At 38.9% G+C, this 15,382-nt stretch overlaps 1 protein-coding gene across 13 annotated transcripts in view; it reads left to right on the forward strand.

The window, feature by feature from the left end:
• Nucleotides 1–15,382, forward strand: part of LOC122535367 (triple functional domain protein) — a 25,239-nt gene continuing 9,857 nt past the window's right edge. For 6 of the 13 annotated variants that reach the window (XM_043666843.1, XM_043666845.1, XM_043666848.1 and 3 more), the window contains exons 1-22: nt 2–226; nt 843–1,133; nt 1,369–1,482; nt 1,558–1,882; nt 1,999–2,657; nt 2,945–3,058; nt 3,422–3,517; nt 3,956–4,134; nt 4,222–4,369; nt 4,434–4,625; nt 4,682–4,885; nt 5,018–5,302; nt 6,293–6,619; nt 6,723–7,134; nt 7,224–7,462; nt 7,645–7,946; nt 8,042–8,288; nt 8,409–8,600; nt 8,855–9,118; nt 9,256–9,612; nt 13,723–14,263; nt 15,201–15,291. In XM_043666843.1, coding sequence (XP_043522778.1) covers nt 873–1,133; nt 1,369–1,482; nt 1,558–1,882; nt 1,999–2,657; nt 2,945–3,058; nt 3,422–3,517; nt 3,956–4,134; nt 4,222–4,369; nt 4,434–4,625; nt 4,682–4,885; nt 5,018–5,302; nt 6,293–6,619; nt 6,723–7,134; nt 7,224–7,462; nt 7,645–7,946; nt 8,042–8,288; nt 8,409–8,600; nt 8,855–9,118; nt 9,256–9,612; nt 13,723–14,263; nt 15,201–15,291 — 5,549 coding nt within the window. In that variant the 5' untranslated portion in view covers nt 2–226; nt 843–872. Of the gene's footprint in view, nt 227–842; nt 1,134–1,368; nt 1,483–1,557; nt 1,883–1,998; nt 2,658–2,944; nt 3,059–3,421; nt 3,518–3,955; nt 4,135–4,221; nt 4,370–4,433; nt 4,626–4,681; nt 4,886–5,017; nt 5,303–6,292; nt 6,620–6,722; nt 7,135–7,223; nt 7,463–7,644; nt 7,947–8,041; nt 8,289–8,408; nt 8,601–8,854; nt 9,119–9,255; nt 9,613–13,722; nt 14,264–15,200; nt 15,292–15,382 lie in introns of all 13 variants that reach the window. The other 7 variants (XM_043666838.1, XM_043666839.1, XM_043666850.1 and 4 more) reach the window with 6 other exon arrangements.

Consider the following 15,382-nt stretch of genomic DNA (forward strand, 5'->3'; position numbering starts at 1 on the left):
GAACGAGGAGATCATTGAAAATTTCTCGTTCATACCAGTTCGAATATGGCAGACTGGCATTGGCAGGTAGTAGTTTCGAAGTTTAGGATTTATCGTGAATGTACAAGTTTTAATGCCGGTGAATAAACAATATGAATCGCAACGCGTTTTATTCAAAAGATATGTGCATAGTAGAAATAAGAAAGCTGAAACGAGCGAAATTTCATCGAATTGATCTTTCACACGGGTAAGCGAAACAATGTTCATTTTGATTCAGCCGTGGTTTTTGGTTCGTGATCTCCCTAAAGGTATGAGACTACGTAAACGGATCAAACCGAAAGGAACAGTTCGATCCGAGTACTAGTACGTTCGAACAAAGTATTTGTTTAAGATGCTTCTCTTTCTATGCGTACATTGTTAGACGAATACAGTAGTGACGATTGAACGTAATTTTTTACGTCAATGACGTGACACTGATGGTAGTAGCGATTCAAGTCGTAATGACGGTTTTGTAATAACAGGATTATCAAAAACAATGCTTTTATCCACGCTATTTCTAACTACCGCGCATTATGCGCATATTCCACAAATATATTTTTTTCACTCTGAATGAATTAAATGCAGTAAGGCAGATTTCGTTTATATATATTGGATCTTTCTTTTGTCTCTGTTTAGCGTGATATTACGATGTAGCGATCTTGAAAAAAAGTTTGAATAAAGTAATTATGCAATGAGTCTTCTCCCGTTTTCTTTTTCTTTTTTTCCTTTTTTGTATATTGTACCGGAGGAAAGAAAATACTGTTGAATTTAAAAATTACTTGCACGTCGTCAGAGACTAATGTAACGAGTATATATATTGGTAGGTGCAACTTGACCAAATAAAAGTGAAAGAAATGGATGGAACGAGAGCTGCTGAGGTTCTACCTTTGCTTCAAGAACGTCTGGCTATTCTGCCAGGTGGTCGGGATCGTAGAGGTGGACCGGTGCTTGTATTTCCTACTACACCGAGACGCGAAAGAGCTAAACCTGAAGATTACAGACGCCTTTTGCAATATCTATTGACTGTGCCGAGCGATGAAGCCAGAGGTTTACGCTTCACTGTCATTGTGGATATGCGTGGTGCAACTTGGGATTCTGTCAAGCCAATTCTAAAGGTCTAATTGATATCTACGCATTTTACTCCTCTTTTTTTGTTTCTAGATCCAATAATAGTAACTTTGATAACACCCTGACACATTGAAGTTACAAAATGAAATGGTATTTCGTAAAATGGCTTTGTAAAGTCACGTTTAGTGATTCATAAAATGACCTGAAAATTGAGAAAATATCTGACGATTAATGTTTTAAATAAGCTTTCAATCATTAAAAGTTGATACTTAAAAATTTTAGGTGTTACACGAACATTTTCATCGATCAGTTCATGTTGCTTTTATCATCAAACCTGAAAATTTCTGGCAGAAACAACGAACGTCGTTGGCTAAACAAAAGAAATATAATTTCGAAGTAAGCGGAGAAAAAGTTACAGAAGAGACGTGCGTTTGAATGGCAAAATGATTGAAAGTGCTTTTCCTCTTTCAGATAAATACAATAAGTTTAGAAGCATTGACAAAGGTGATCGATCCGTCACAGTTGACCGCGGATTTAGATGGATCGCTACAATATGATCATGCACAATGGATCGACACGAGACTAGCTGTAGAAGACTTTACGTGGCAGGCAGCTGACCTTCTCGATAGATTAGACGACCTACAGGAAGATCTGAGTCGAAATGATTTTGCGGACGACGTGACTGGTGCGAAACACGGAATTGATTTGCATAACGAAATGAAAAAAAAGATCATGAAGGTTCCAGTGGAAGAAATTGAAGTTGTTGGTCAGCGTCTCTTGCAACGTTTCGATAGTAGTAAGAAACTATGTGTTATTTGTCATTGTGTATATCAATGTCGATCTTTTCTTGTGTCTGTACAATAATTGATAATCTAAATTAATCGATAACGAATCGTTGATATATCGTAACAGGTATAGCGGCAAGCAGTGGCGAAGGTGGTAGTATAGAGAGCGGGGCAGCTGGTGGTGCGGATCCGGATGGACGAGCTCTGGCAGCACTAGTAATTCAGCATTTAGATTCTGTGCATGCCGCGCAACAACGTCTTTTACAGTTGTGGCATATTAAAAAGATGAAATTGGATCAGTGTTTTCAATTGAGACTTTTCGAACAAGATTGCGAGAAAATGTTTGATTGGATCTGTCACAACAGAGAAGGATTTTTGGCGAATTACGTCGAAATTGGACGTTCTTATCAACTGGCAAAAAATTTGCAGGAAGAACATAAACATTTCACTATGAGTTCTATGAATGTTTATGTGAATATAAATAAGATTTTAACCATGGCCAGTCGTTTGCTCGAAACTCAACATTATGCTGCTGGACACGTTAGAGCAGTAGCCGGCCGATTGGATCGAGCTTGGAAAGAATTTGCGGCAGGACTTGATGAACGTACTGCAGTTTTGAGTTTGAGCGTTGTATTTCATCATAAGGCGGAGCAGTATGTCGACAGCGTTGCAGGATGGAGTCAAGCTTGCGATGCTGGAAATCTACCTAATGAAATACCAATCTTAGAATCTCACATACGACAACACCAAACTCTTTATGAAGCGATGTGTCAAGCTTACACAGAGGTAATATTTTCTTGTACGTTTTGTGATACAATGTCATCGTCGTCGTCGTCGTCGTCGTCGTCGTCGTCGTCGTCGTCGTTTCATGCAAATTTATAATGTTCATTTTATCCTTTCTATATGTTGCGAGACACATATAATTTCGGCTTTCGTCGCTTTTGCGACGTGAAGGAATTTTGCGAAAGAAACAAAACACAATTTTTTTTCATTTGATTAATTGTAGTTTGGCCTTGTAACTCGTGATTTTGTTCATAACGTGATATTTAGTAAAAGGCGATAATGTTTGGCAGGTATATGACGCGTATCAGGCACTTTTGAGCGGACTAGGCTCGATGCTGCAAGTTTGTCACGGCTTCGGTTCGACGCACGGTTCGAGCTCGGATATGAGTTTTTGCATCGATTATGTATGAAACGATTAGTCTTTTTTTTTTTTTCAATAGCTTCTAACCGGTGATCGTTTGCTTGGTATACGGGTTTCACAAAAAGAAAGATGAGAGAAATATTAAAATAAAAAAAAAAAAAAGAAAAAAAATAGGGGATTAGATGGTAAGAGAGAGAGAGAGAGTTAACTCTGCGAATAAAGGGAACGGGTTGCATCATGCGATAATTTCGAACACAAATGAAATTTGTCTTTTCTCGTTGCGTGGATTCGTGAACTTTTTTTTTTTTTTTTAATAAATTGTGCAACTAAAATATGGTTTTAATGTTTAATGGTATTCAATGGCGCAACATGAAATATGGTTTTGGGTAATCCTACTGTTGTTTAGGTGCATAGTACCAGTAAGAAGCTTCTTTATCAACTGGATCATCTCGTGCAAGTCTGTAATCAGCCGCAAGGGATAGACCATACAGCCAGAAAACATGTACGTCTATTGGTGTGCACGAATGTATGCGTACATGCCTGCAAACTAATTTTCATTTCGCTTTATGTATCGTTGTAGTTTACCTCTCGGTAAATCGTATCAATTGTTTGCAAATCACTTGGATTGAGAAAATATATGGGACGTGCATGGGTCATCGATAACGCCACGCTACAAGCTATAAACACTTAAGCTCGTTTAACCCGCGAACTTTCTTTCCTTTCCCCTTCTTGCTTTCATGAAAGGAACAAGTCTTTTTTTTGGAATAATCGTCGTTGGAATTAACCGATGTTGTTTTTTTTAAGTTCTATCCATGGGAGTAGCAACGAACGAGTACGCGTTAATTAAAATAATTGCTGTCATAGTGCATGCGAAATAGTCAGACCATTTTGATATAAAAAATTTCAATTATTGAATGGATAAGATGATTGATCTGTTCAGAGTCAAGATGGACACGGCATCGATGGACATTCCGGTATGAGTGGAAATCCAGCTGCGGATTATAGTGAAGGTGCGTCCCACGTATTGGCGGTAATACATCAGATCTTGGGTCATCACAGAGCGTTGGAAGCTCGTTGGCATGCTCGAAAAGTCAAACTGCATCAACGACTTGCGTTAAGGTACGCGGAATCCTTGTGCATCATTTTTCGGATTTTTTCGGGTCGTTGTATTATTATGTTAATCTCCCGTATCAATTCTTTGTTTAGATTATTTCAAGAAGATGTGAAGCAAGTTTTAGATTGGTTAACTAATCATGGCGAAGTTTTCATCAGAAAGAACACAGGAGTGGGTCGAAATCTTCAAAAAGCAAGAGTGTACCAGAAAAGTCACGAACATTTTGAAAATGTCGCTCAGGTAATAACTCGACGATATTGTTCACTATGCGATGTATGGATACAAATATTTTTCATTTGTTCAGAATACCTATACAAATGCTACTAAACTACTTACCGCTGCTCAAGAATTGGCACACACTGGTGAGTGTGCTGCCGATGAAATATACGCTGTAGCGCAAGAATTAGAAGCTCACGTTAGTAGCTTTGCAGCAAGGGTTGAACAACGTCGCCGAAGATTGGATTTGGCGGTTGTGTTTTATACGCATGAAAAAGAGGTAAAATAAATAACATGTGTTATTAGTTCCAAAAATATTTATATTTTGAATTTTAGTTGAGTGGTTGGGTTGACGAATTGCGACAAGAATTGCAACAAGACGAAGTAGCGGAGAATCTGGAAACGGCAGAAAGACTGCTGGAACAGTGTGCGCAACATCGAGCCTCCTGTATGGAGGCTTGTGCATCGACTATTGTTCAGGGCGAAGCATTGCTTCGAGAACTTCGAGAATCTACCGATGCTCCTGATACTACGGGCTCTGTAAGTTTTGTGTTCTAGTTTGCGTCGCCTTTTTTCTTTACCCGTTAATTCTTGTCATTCGTGAATAGAATGTAACAAAAAAAAAAAAAAAAAGAGACAAAAGACACGTTTGAAACTATAAACTGTTTTCAGATATCTGCGGTAGAAGCTGCCCTAGATAGGTTAGCAGGCTTGAGGCAAGAATTAGAAGATTTATGGGCTACGAGAAAATTGAGACTGGAACTGTGTCTACGATTACGCGTATTCGAAAGAGATGCTTTAGAAGCGAGTGGTCAGTTGGAGATGTGGGCACAAGAATTACAAGGTCCACCTCGAGAAGGTTCCCCCGAGCAACTGTTGCGTGTACACAACGATGGTGTTGCTCATATGCAAAATACTGCTTTTCAGGTTCTGCAACAAGGTCAAGAACTCGCTCAGGTAAGATTAAAATATAAGTATGTATTCTGAAATTGCATCAAAACGAACAAAATGTTATCGTTCTAATCACTATTATTATCATCATCATCATCATCCTCGTCGTCGTCGTCATCGTCATCGTCATCATCATTGTCATCGTTATTGTTGTTATTGATACATTGATTATACCGGAATGGCTTCGAAACCAATTTTTAAATTAAACAGAAATCGAATCTAAAATTCTTACTTTGCAAGATTTCGAAACTCTCGAAACTTTGAAACGTGAATTTCCTAACTCAAGTTGACACTTTTACATAAATTTATTGGTACGTAGTAGCACGAACAAAAACATAACACAATAAACAAAAATGTTTTCATCCAGATTCTTGTTAAAAAACACTAACACTAATTGTAAGTCGAATTTTTTCTTGATCCAATCTGCTTCTTTTCCTTTTTTTTCCTTTTTCAAACAAAATCTGATCGATAGGGTTCAACGAGATATCTTCCTTTTGATAATCTCTTTAAATTTGGATTCGGTTTACATTATCGTTCCAAAATTATTAATTGCACTTTTTACTTGTAGTTTAAACAAAATACCGCGTTCACGGTGCATCGGCATCACCGAACGTTCAAAATACACGTGAATCCTTTGCAAATAGCCTTTATTCATGATGCGAATTTTATACTTTTATCTTAATTGAATTTCGACGTTTCATCAAATCACTTTAAGAAGTTACGAAAATTGAGTTCTCTGAAAAAAATACGAAATTGAAAACTTTGTTGAATGTCGAGAAGTTTCGAATGACCCGTCTCTGATATAGATTACATACAAACTATACAAAAATTATCCAACGAATCGCTACAGTAACAGTACAATAACAGAAGGTTAATAAACAGAGGCGTAATAATATTCACAATAATAAACATAATCCAAGAAACGTATTATTTTAAATTGTGTTATGGGCTGCTCTCTTTATCTCAACGCTGTGTTAACATTATGTTAACACTTAGGTATTGGAACAAGCAGGAGTTTGCATAATGGCAGACGGGCAACACAGTGCTACGTCGAGAGTACAAGTGCTTCTCGAATTCTTAAACGAAAGGGAAATGGACGCAGAAGATTTGGCAGAGATGAGAAGAGTTCGTTTGGAGCAAGCCTCTCAATTGGTACAACTACAAACTGACGCTACACATGTAGCCAATTGGATTCGCAATGGAGAAGCTATGCTGTTAGCTTCCTTGAGAGTTCCGGAAAACCTACAAGATGCAGAACAGCTTCGTTTGGAACACGAACAATTTCAAGTTGCTATAGAAAAAACACATACCTCGGCTGTTCAGGTACGTGCTTGTATCTTTCTTCTACAACGCAATGACATTATAGCGAGAATGAACGTCTTTGTCTAGTAAACTGAACATCAATGGTACGTGTCAATCGTTGTAGGTGAAACACCGAGCAGATGCGTTAGTAAGTGCGAATCACTATGATCCAAAGAGTATAAGAGAAGTGGCGGAGGATGTGACTAAAAGATGGCAACAACTAGTAACGTGTGCAGAGGAAAGACATAAGCTAGTAACTGCTAGCATTAATTTTTATAAAACGGCGGAACAAGTTCGTTCCGTATTAGATAGCCTCGAACGTGAATACAAAAGGGACGAAGATTGGTGTGCTTCTGGCGAAAAGACAACACAAGTACCGACGCTTGTCGGCAAACATCAAGAACAAAAGGAAGCATTTTTGAAAGCGTGCACGTTGGTACGACGAACCGCAGAGACATTTCTCAAATATACAAATCGCAGTCTTCAATTTTATAGTTATCAAGCGAACAGCGCCGGTTCTGAGAATAAAGTTAAAAGTTAGTTTCGCGTTAATTTGTATGACATCTGTCTATGCATTTAAGCTTATGCATTTGCATGTTTTCTGAAAACATTTGTGACGTTTCAGATATTTTGGAAGAGTTACTTAGTAAAGAAAATCGCGTGCTCGAGTATTGGACACAGCGTAAGAAACGACTGGACCAGTGTCATCAATATGTTTTGTTCGAGCGCAGTGCTAAACAAGCTCTAGAATGGATTAGAGAAACGGGTGAATTGTATTTAGCCACACATACTAATGTAGGCAAAAATCGCATCGAAAATGAACAGTTGTTGCGGGAGCACAATGAATTCAAAGGAGCTGCGAAGGTAAGTTGGATTAAAACAAGGAGTAACTCTGTCTTTTTTTTATTATTTTTTTCTTTTCCCTCGGTTATTTCTATTTATCGTTACATACGCACTCTCTCTCTCTCTCTCTCTCTCTCTCTCTCTCTCTCTCTCTTTCTCTGGAATTATTTTATTTATGTTTTTCGTTCGTATCTGTGTGATAGGAAACACGAGAAAGGGTGAAGCTGTTGATTCAACTTGCTGATAATTTAGTCGAGAAAGGGCATGCTCATGCAGCCGCGATCAAACAGTCTGTGGCCGAAGTGGATCAACGATACAAAGACTTTAGTACGCGCATGGATTGCTATAAAACTCAAATCGAAGAAGATCTTGGAATTCAATCTGATGATGGTCAAAAAGATCTTTCCATCGATCGCAATTCCGATCCTCTGCTCGAGGAAAAAATTAAAGGGAAAGATCTGAAGGAATTGAACGAAGAGAAAAGAAGATCAGCAAGAAGAAAAGAGTATGTTTCTTTTTAATGAAATGATAATTGTGATGTGCGGCTGTGATAGCTGTTCCCAGGTGTAATTTTCATCATTTGCTACAATGTATTCGCAGATTTATAATGGCTGAACTACTGCAAACAGAACGAACTTACGTAAAGGATTTGGAAACTTGTATTCGATGTTTTTTGGAAGAGACACGATGCGGTAAAGGAAACGTTCCATCTGGTTTGCAAGGACGAGAGTCAATAATTTTTAGCAATATGGAAGAAATTCATCAATTTCATAGTAACATATTTCTTCGTGAGCTGGAAAAGTACGAGACTATGCCAGAAGATGTTGGGCATTGTTTCGTCACGTGGGTAAGCTATGTCTATGTACTTTATATCTTTTCCGTCTCTTTATTTAATTTTATTCGAATTGATCGATCATTTGTTAATTGATTAATTTGTTTTTTTTTTTTTTTTTTTTGTATCGATCAGGCTCCTAAATTTGATATGTACGTGACATATTGCAAAAATAAACCGGAAAGTAATCAATTATTAGTTACTCATGGTGGAACATGGTTTGAAGAATTGCAAAGAAAACATCGAGTTGAACATCCGATTGCAGCATATCTAATTAAACCCGTGCAGCGAATAACAAAATATCAATTGTTGCTCAAAGATCTTCAGGTATGCCGATCGAGGAGAAGACAAAATGTTCTTTAGACATTTTTCATTCAATTGATGGATTTGATAGATGTAAAATTTTATATTTTTGTTTACAAGTGCTTCGTAGCATAAGTTTCTTTTCCTTTTCTTTTGTTACATTTCTATATTTCCTCTGCCTCCTTCCCCCCCTCCCCCCTCCCTCTCTCTATTTTGTATTTTTTTCTTTTATGCCTACTGTTTTTCTATAATTTGATTCACTTTTACAAATGATTTAGGCTTGTTGTCAAGAAGGACAAGGAGAGATAAAAGATGGGTTAGAAGTAATGTTAAATGTGCCTAAGAAAGCAAACGATGCCTTACATTTGAGCATGCTGGAAGGTTGTGATGTAAGAATAGATACACTAGGCGATGTAGTGCTGCAAGACTCTTTTACAGTTTGGGATCCTAAACAACTGATTAGAAAAGGCAGGGACCGGCACATATTTCTGTTTGAGTTGTACCTATTGTTTAGCAAAGAGGTGAAAGATTCAGCTGGAAAGGTGGGTAGAAAAGCAACATATATATATATATATGGAAAAGTAATATACAGAATGTGAAAGAGCGGTATTGCTCCAGCAATGTGAATCCATAGAAAGTAGAGGTAGGAGATTTCGTTTTGTTTGTTTGTTGTTCGTAGGTGAAGTACATTTACAAAAGTCGTTTGATGACTTCCGAACTGGGCGTGACCGAACATATCGAAGGTGACGAATGCAAGTTCGCCGTTTGGACAGGTCGAGCACCAACTAGCGATACACGTGTCGTTCTTCGAGCTAATTCTATGGACGCCAAACAGTTGTGGGTGAAAAGACTACGCGAGGTTATTCAGGAAACGTATTTCAGTTTGAGTATGCCCAAGAGTCCTGCGAAAAAGAGTTCGAGTCAACGTTCTAGCAGAGATCTCGAAGAATGTGCATCTTTGGACGACAGCGTTGAAAATTTAGATAGAAATTCCTTGGCATCGTTTGGTTCCACCAACACTACGGATTCCGATAAGGTAAGTCGGGTCTTTTAATCGACGGTTTTTATCTTTTTGTTGCTAGGTTTTCTTCTTCGGTGTTACTTTTTTTTTTTTTTTTTTTTTTTTTCATATAGAGTTTAAGTTAATTGGCAATTTAGTTTCGGAATCAATCTGGATTTGATTTTCTGAGAGAAAAGACGGTGCGGGTAATATATAGGTTGATCGTTGGAATCATATTCGTCGATCGTATCCAATTTTGTATTTGCGAAGAATTTCAATTTTTAGCATATAAAATTGGACAGATGGTTCGATCTGCATGTAGTAGAATTAGAGCAAATGATGACATGTATGTAAGTGGTTGTCGTTCGATGCAGTCAAGACGATACACGATATTAAAAAAAAGAAAGAAAAAAAGAAAAAGGATATCTGTAAGATTCAGAAAACGTTCGACACGAAGTTTGAAACGAGCGTACGAAAGTAATACAAACGCATAAGTTTGGTGATTTTTGGTAATTTTGGTGACGTGTAACAAAGTAATATATATATATATTGGTACATAAAAAGTATAGTAAGTACAGAAAGATTAGAGCGATTAAAAGTAGCGAAAGGACAAAAGGAAAAAGGGAGAAAGTAGAGACAAATAGGGGAAATAGGAGCGATATGTACATCATATGTATAGTGACGAATAGTTGTTCTCGTGATTCGTTGGTTGTTGATCGATTTGTCGATAAGTGGGGTAGCGATGGAAGCGAGCATCGCGAGTGGCGAGAGAAGAGGCGTTGGGTGGGGTTCGTCGGAGAATAATCGAAAAGCGAGCAAGCGCGTCGCAGCGTGTGCACGAGGGGGGCACGATGGTAGAAAAGCGATGGTGAGGGGGGAAGGGGGAGGGGAGTGAAGAGCGAGAAATAGGTGGTAAGGTAGGGTAGGGTAGGGTAGGGTAGGGTAGGGTAGGGTAGGGTAGAGTAGAGTAGGGTAGGGTAAGCGAAGAGGGTGTTAAAGCGGCGGTGGGCCGAGGGTACGAGGAACGATACGAACGGGTGACGACGGGATCAGTACGGGCGCGACACTTGGGTCGAATGGATCGATGACTCGATGGTGAATTTGACGGAGAATCGTCGACGAAAGTTTGTTGATTCGTTTCGAAAGACAGAGAAGACCGTTGAAGCAAGCATGTGGCTCGCGCGTTTCGTAACTTGTTTATTCCTGTTTCTTATACGATACTCGATTATCGCGTTCGTGCACGTGAATTGAACACGAGGCAAACGAACTGTCATGACGTCACCAGCGGGAAAACCTGCAACAATCGTGAAGAAAGCCCGTAGGAAGATCTCGTTGCCTTGGTTTCGTCAGAGTTCTGTAACTCCGCCACATGCAGCCCTCTCTAGGCAGCATACCATCGATACCCCGAGCTCGTTCCAGGCTCGACTCTTGCATCGTCAACCCTCCCTCTCCCAGGTATTTAAGTACCCGTTCACCCACAAACGCGCATTCGCGTACACACACACACTACATTTTTCCGTATGTCTTTCATCTAGCCGATTGTCTTTCTTCCCCGATTAGTAAGTTAGTTTCATATTTCCATCCGTCCACAATTAACCGTTCACCCTTAAAATTATATTTATCATATTTTTGAACAGAGTTGAGAGAAAATATGAGAAAATAAAAATACGAACCGTGGCAAAAGTCAAGGAGAAAAATAACGTACTTTTCGCCAGTATGGAAAACATCATGGAGGTTTTTCTCGCAGAATAGTCGAATCGAAACGATCAACGAAAATGAATATCGCAGTCACTGTCGTAAAGTGTAATAACGAGAAAGAACGATGGTGTACATTTCACGTTTGTAAATGAGAAAGATGAAAACTCGAAAGATGAAAATGTCAAATGAAAAATTGCGATACGAACGTTGATTAATTGTCATGATTCGGCTTTAACAAACGTTTCTGTGTTTAAAATGTTCGTTTAAATTTATCCATAGATTACATTTGCAAATACACGATATATAGGGGAAACGCGGTCGCAGGTCGTATCCGCATCCATGTCCGCAATCGTATCCGTAGCCACATCCGCAGTCATTTCTGTATTCATAAAACCGAGAACTTTTCAGTTTAAATCGTTGTTGACACGATTTGTCGTTGACATTGTCATCCTTTCACTTTTATTTGTCACGATGTAAGAGAATCAAACGCGTTACGTCGTTTCGCGTTATAAACATAAATGCAATTAAATTTCATATTATTTTCGGCTATCTTTATGTTGGAAAAATTCTCCCCCTCCCTCCCCCCCCCCCCTCTCTCTCTTTCTCTCTCTGTCGTTATTGAATTTTTCTCTTTATTTTTAAATTTTATTTATTACCTTGTTGGTTTTGAAAATTTGATTGGATATATCAATTGGGATCATTGATGTTTGCTTGTTCTTTTGGATTTTCCGTGCATGGAAAGATGATCGATGCAAAACCTCTCTCTCTTTCTCTCTTTCGCTCTCATATTTTTTCGTCTCTTATTTTCTCTCTGTTTTCCTCGAAATCATTACGGATGCAAATCGACGTACTACACGCCATTCGACGCCAAGTTGAAATTGGCTTGTTGCCGAGATTGTTCGCTACGTTGGAATAAAAGTTAGATTCGGGATGTAAACGCGTGTGTGCCGCGTATACAGATAAAAGGCAATATTACTTTGGAAAACGAATAAAAGTACCACGTAATCTAACGTAATTACACAGTGATTCACGAGAATCAGTTAAAAAAATCAGAAAACAAGGGCAATAGTAATCGCGTGATAAATCTTGCTATGGCTGTAAGCTGGCTGTGTTGGCGGAATCAGTTCAATTCGATCGTGATAACGATTAATCAACATTCGTGGTTAGGTGGATTCTCGGCATGTTGGGAGCATCGAGAGGATTCAAAGAGAATCGGCAAAATTTGGCACGTGGAAAAAGTCTATTTTCGTCGATGGAATGCAACGCGAAAGCGGTCGACCTCTCCGACTGTTTTGACTCTCGGCCTTATAACTAGAACCGTCATCACCGGTTTATAGTAATGCTCTCGTAACTTGCAGCATTTCTCATTTATCTTCTCGAATTCAATTGATCAAAGCAATTGGTTGAAAAGTTATTTTTCATCGAGGAAATGACAAAAATAGCGGTTCGAACATCGCGATGCGTAGAGTTATCTATCTACACGTTAAGTTTAGTCAAGTTCCTTCCTTCCTTCCTTCCTTCCTTCCTTCCTTCCTTCCTTCCTTCCTTCCTTCCTTCCTTCCTTCCTTCCTTCCTTCCTTCCTTCCTTCCTTCCTTCCTNTTTCTTTCTTTCTTTCTTTCTTTCTTTCTTTCTTTCTTTCTTTCTTTCTTTCTTTCTTTCTTTCTTTCTTTCTTTCTTTCTTTCTTTCTTTCTTTCTTTCTATCTCTCATTATTTTCTCCCATCTTTCGTTCTTGAGGAAATTCTTATGAATTTACGATTATTTCTCGAATAAACGTTATCGAAAGAGGAAGTTTGTCAAGTGAATCATACGGTACGCGAAATGATGCAAAAGGTAAAAGCATATTTCATATCGTGTGAGATAATTGGACGTAATGTACGTAAAAAACGGAAAAATGGTCTAAACTCGTGTATTTTGATGTGTCTAATCGTCGCGTCGCTGTATTTTCGAAAGAAACGGCGCGGCGGATAGAGTGTGTACGAGTGTGTACGCGCGCGCGCGCGCGCGCGCGTGTGTGTGTGTGTGTGTGTGTGTGTATTTATCAAAGACAGGCTATTTCGATCAAATAGAAATCACCGAAGCTAGAATAATCCATTAAACGGTCCAATGGACCGCAAAGTCAAAGACGATCGGTGCACGCTGTTCTGTGTTAATCTATGCACCCCCCTCCTCTTTGTTCTTCTCTATCTGCTCTTTTTCATCCATCTCCTTTCCTTACACTCTGCGTGTTTTCATCCAGATGCTTTTTCATTTTATCGCGAATCAGTCGGATGTGTTTGAAGAGAGTTTGAAAACGATCGTCCCATCTTAAGAAAACATAATCTTGTTATTAGTCCGTATGATTCGATCGCGAATTATGGATTATGAAACGACAAGTATAAGATAAGATAGCGTAGATTTACGAAAAGTGTCAAAGATTATTTTACTTTATTGTCGTTGAATTTTTAGACTGGTGTTGCCGAAGTGACTTGGGTTATAGCCGATCACTCCGCGGCGCCTGGATCTAAGGAATTGACAGTAACGAAGGGTCAACAAGTCGAAGTATTGGAAAATGGAAGTAACATTAGCGGTGTGAATACATCCGAATGGACCCACGTACGTTTACTGGTCGCCCCGGGACAAGTTGATCCTCCGCCAGAAGGATTGGTTCCTACTAGTGCGCTTAAGCAGCCTCCGCCTGTCTCTACTAAAACTTCACCGTCTAGAAAAATTACAGGGCAACAACAACAACAACAGCAACAACAACAACAACAACAGCAGCAGCAGCAGCAACAACAACAACAACAACAATCATATTATCATCAACAATCAAACAATCAAATTCAAACTGCTACGTCTAGCGGAGGAAGTGCAAGTGCATCGTCCAGTGCCACAGGACTACCTTCGGGATCTTCGTCGTCGTCGTCGTCCGTCGCAACAGGCGTAGCACCGAGTGGTGCGTTGTCCATTCAAAATGTGCCACCGACTTCTGCATTGCCAGACGAAACAGGTGAGAGGAACGTTTTGCCGAACAATAGACAAAAAGTGTACCGAGTAGACCAACCGCAACCAAAAAAGCATTACGGCGTAAGGTAGGTTCGTGTGAAATGAAATAATATTCGAATATAACGTAAAGTACGATGATAAATTAAAACGTAAAGTACGATGATAAATTAAAAGAGCACGTGCACGACAAGGGTAGAACGAGAAGATAAAACTGAATGTAAGATTAAAACAGAGTGCATACGTAAGATGGTTACGATAGAATGATACAATTTTGTGTAACAAAACTTACGCTTTTAACAAGTGTCAACAGTTGTAAACGGGAAAAGAGGTTTATCATTGTAAAAGCATAAAGATGAATTTACGTCCAGTTACTGATAATAAACGAACAGGTGTAAAGTTTACGAGGACGTTGATTCGTTGTGATCAAATTGGTTATCTCTTTGACAACGGGTCTATTGTACGCGTACTCCGTGTCAGTCGTGTCGGATCAATACGATGTACCGGGATAACTGTGTCCTTGACCGGTTGAATCTTCAACCGAGATACCGATAGAACAAGATCGATGTATCGAACATATTGAACGTGGTTTTACATCGATGGTCGCTAACCTTTCCTAAAGATTAATCAATATCAAATTTATTAACCAATTGTTAAATTTGTCCCTTCGATTCGAGGATTTTTATTTAGGACTGTATCACGCTAATACTAGTCGTTTCGATATCTATCGTCTCTTTTTTTTTTTTTTTTTTTTTTTTTTGTTTTTTTTTTTTTTTTTTTTTTTTTTTTTTTTTTTCATTGTTAGCAGCAATCGTTGTCGATTACTGCTATAATTCATCTTCTTGAAAATGTTCTTTCTCTACTGTCAACTACCGTCAACTACCTGATAACTTTCACTCTCGCGATTTGCGTGACTTTGATCGTGTCGGTGTCTCTTTTTCTAGAAAATATTATTGCCGCAACTGCTACCGCAAACGATGGAAGTAATCCTGCGAACACGAATTCTCCAGGCAACAAAAGACGCGGTTTTAGCAGGTAATTAGCCAACCAAACTTTACACGTGTATCCGGTGAATGATAAACGACATGTCGAACATTGCAAATGTCGTTTCTTCTCGTTTCCTTTT

The sequence above is a fragment of the Frieseomelitta varia genome, unplaced genomic scaffold (assembly GCF_011392965.1).
Source record: "Frieseomelitta varia isolate USP_RPSP 00005682 unplaced genomic scaffold, Fvar_1.2 scaffold_708, whole genome shotgun sequence".
In the NCBI taxonomy this organism is placed as follows: Eukaryota; Metazoa; Arthropoda; class Insecta; order Hymenoptera; family Apidae; genus Frieseomelitta; species Frieseomelitta varia.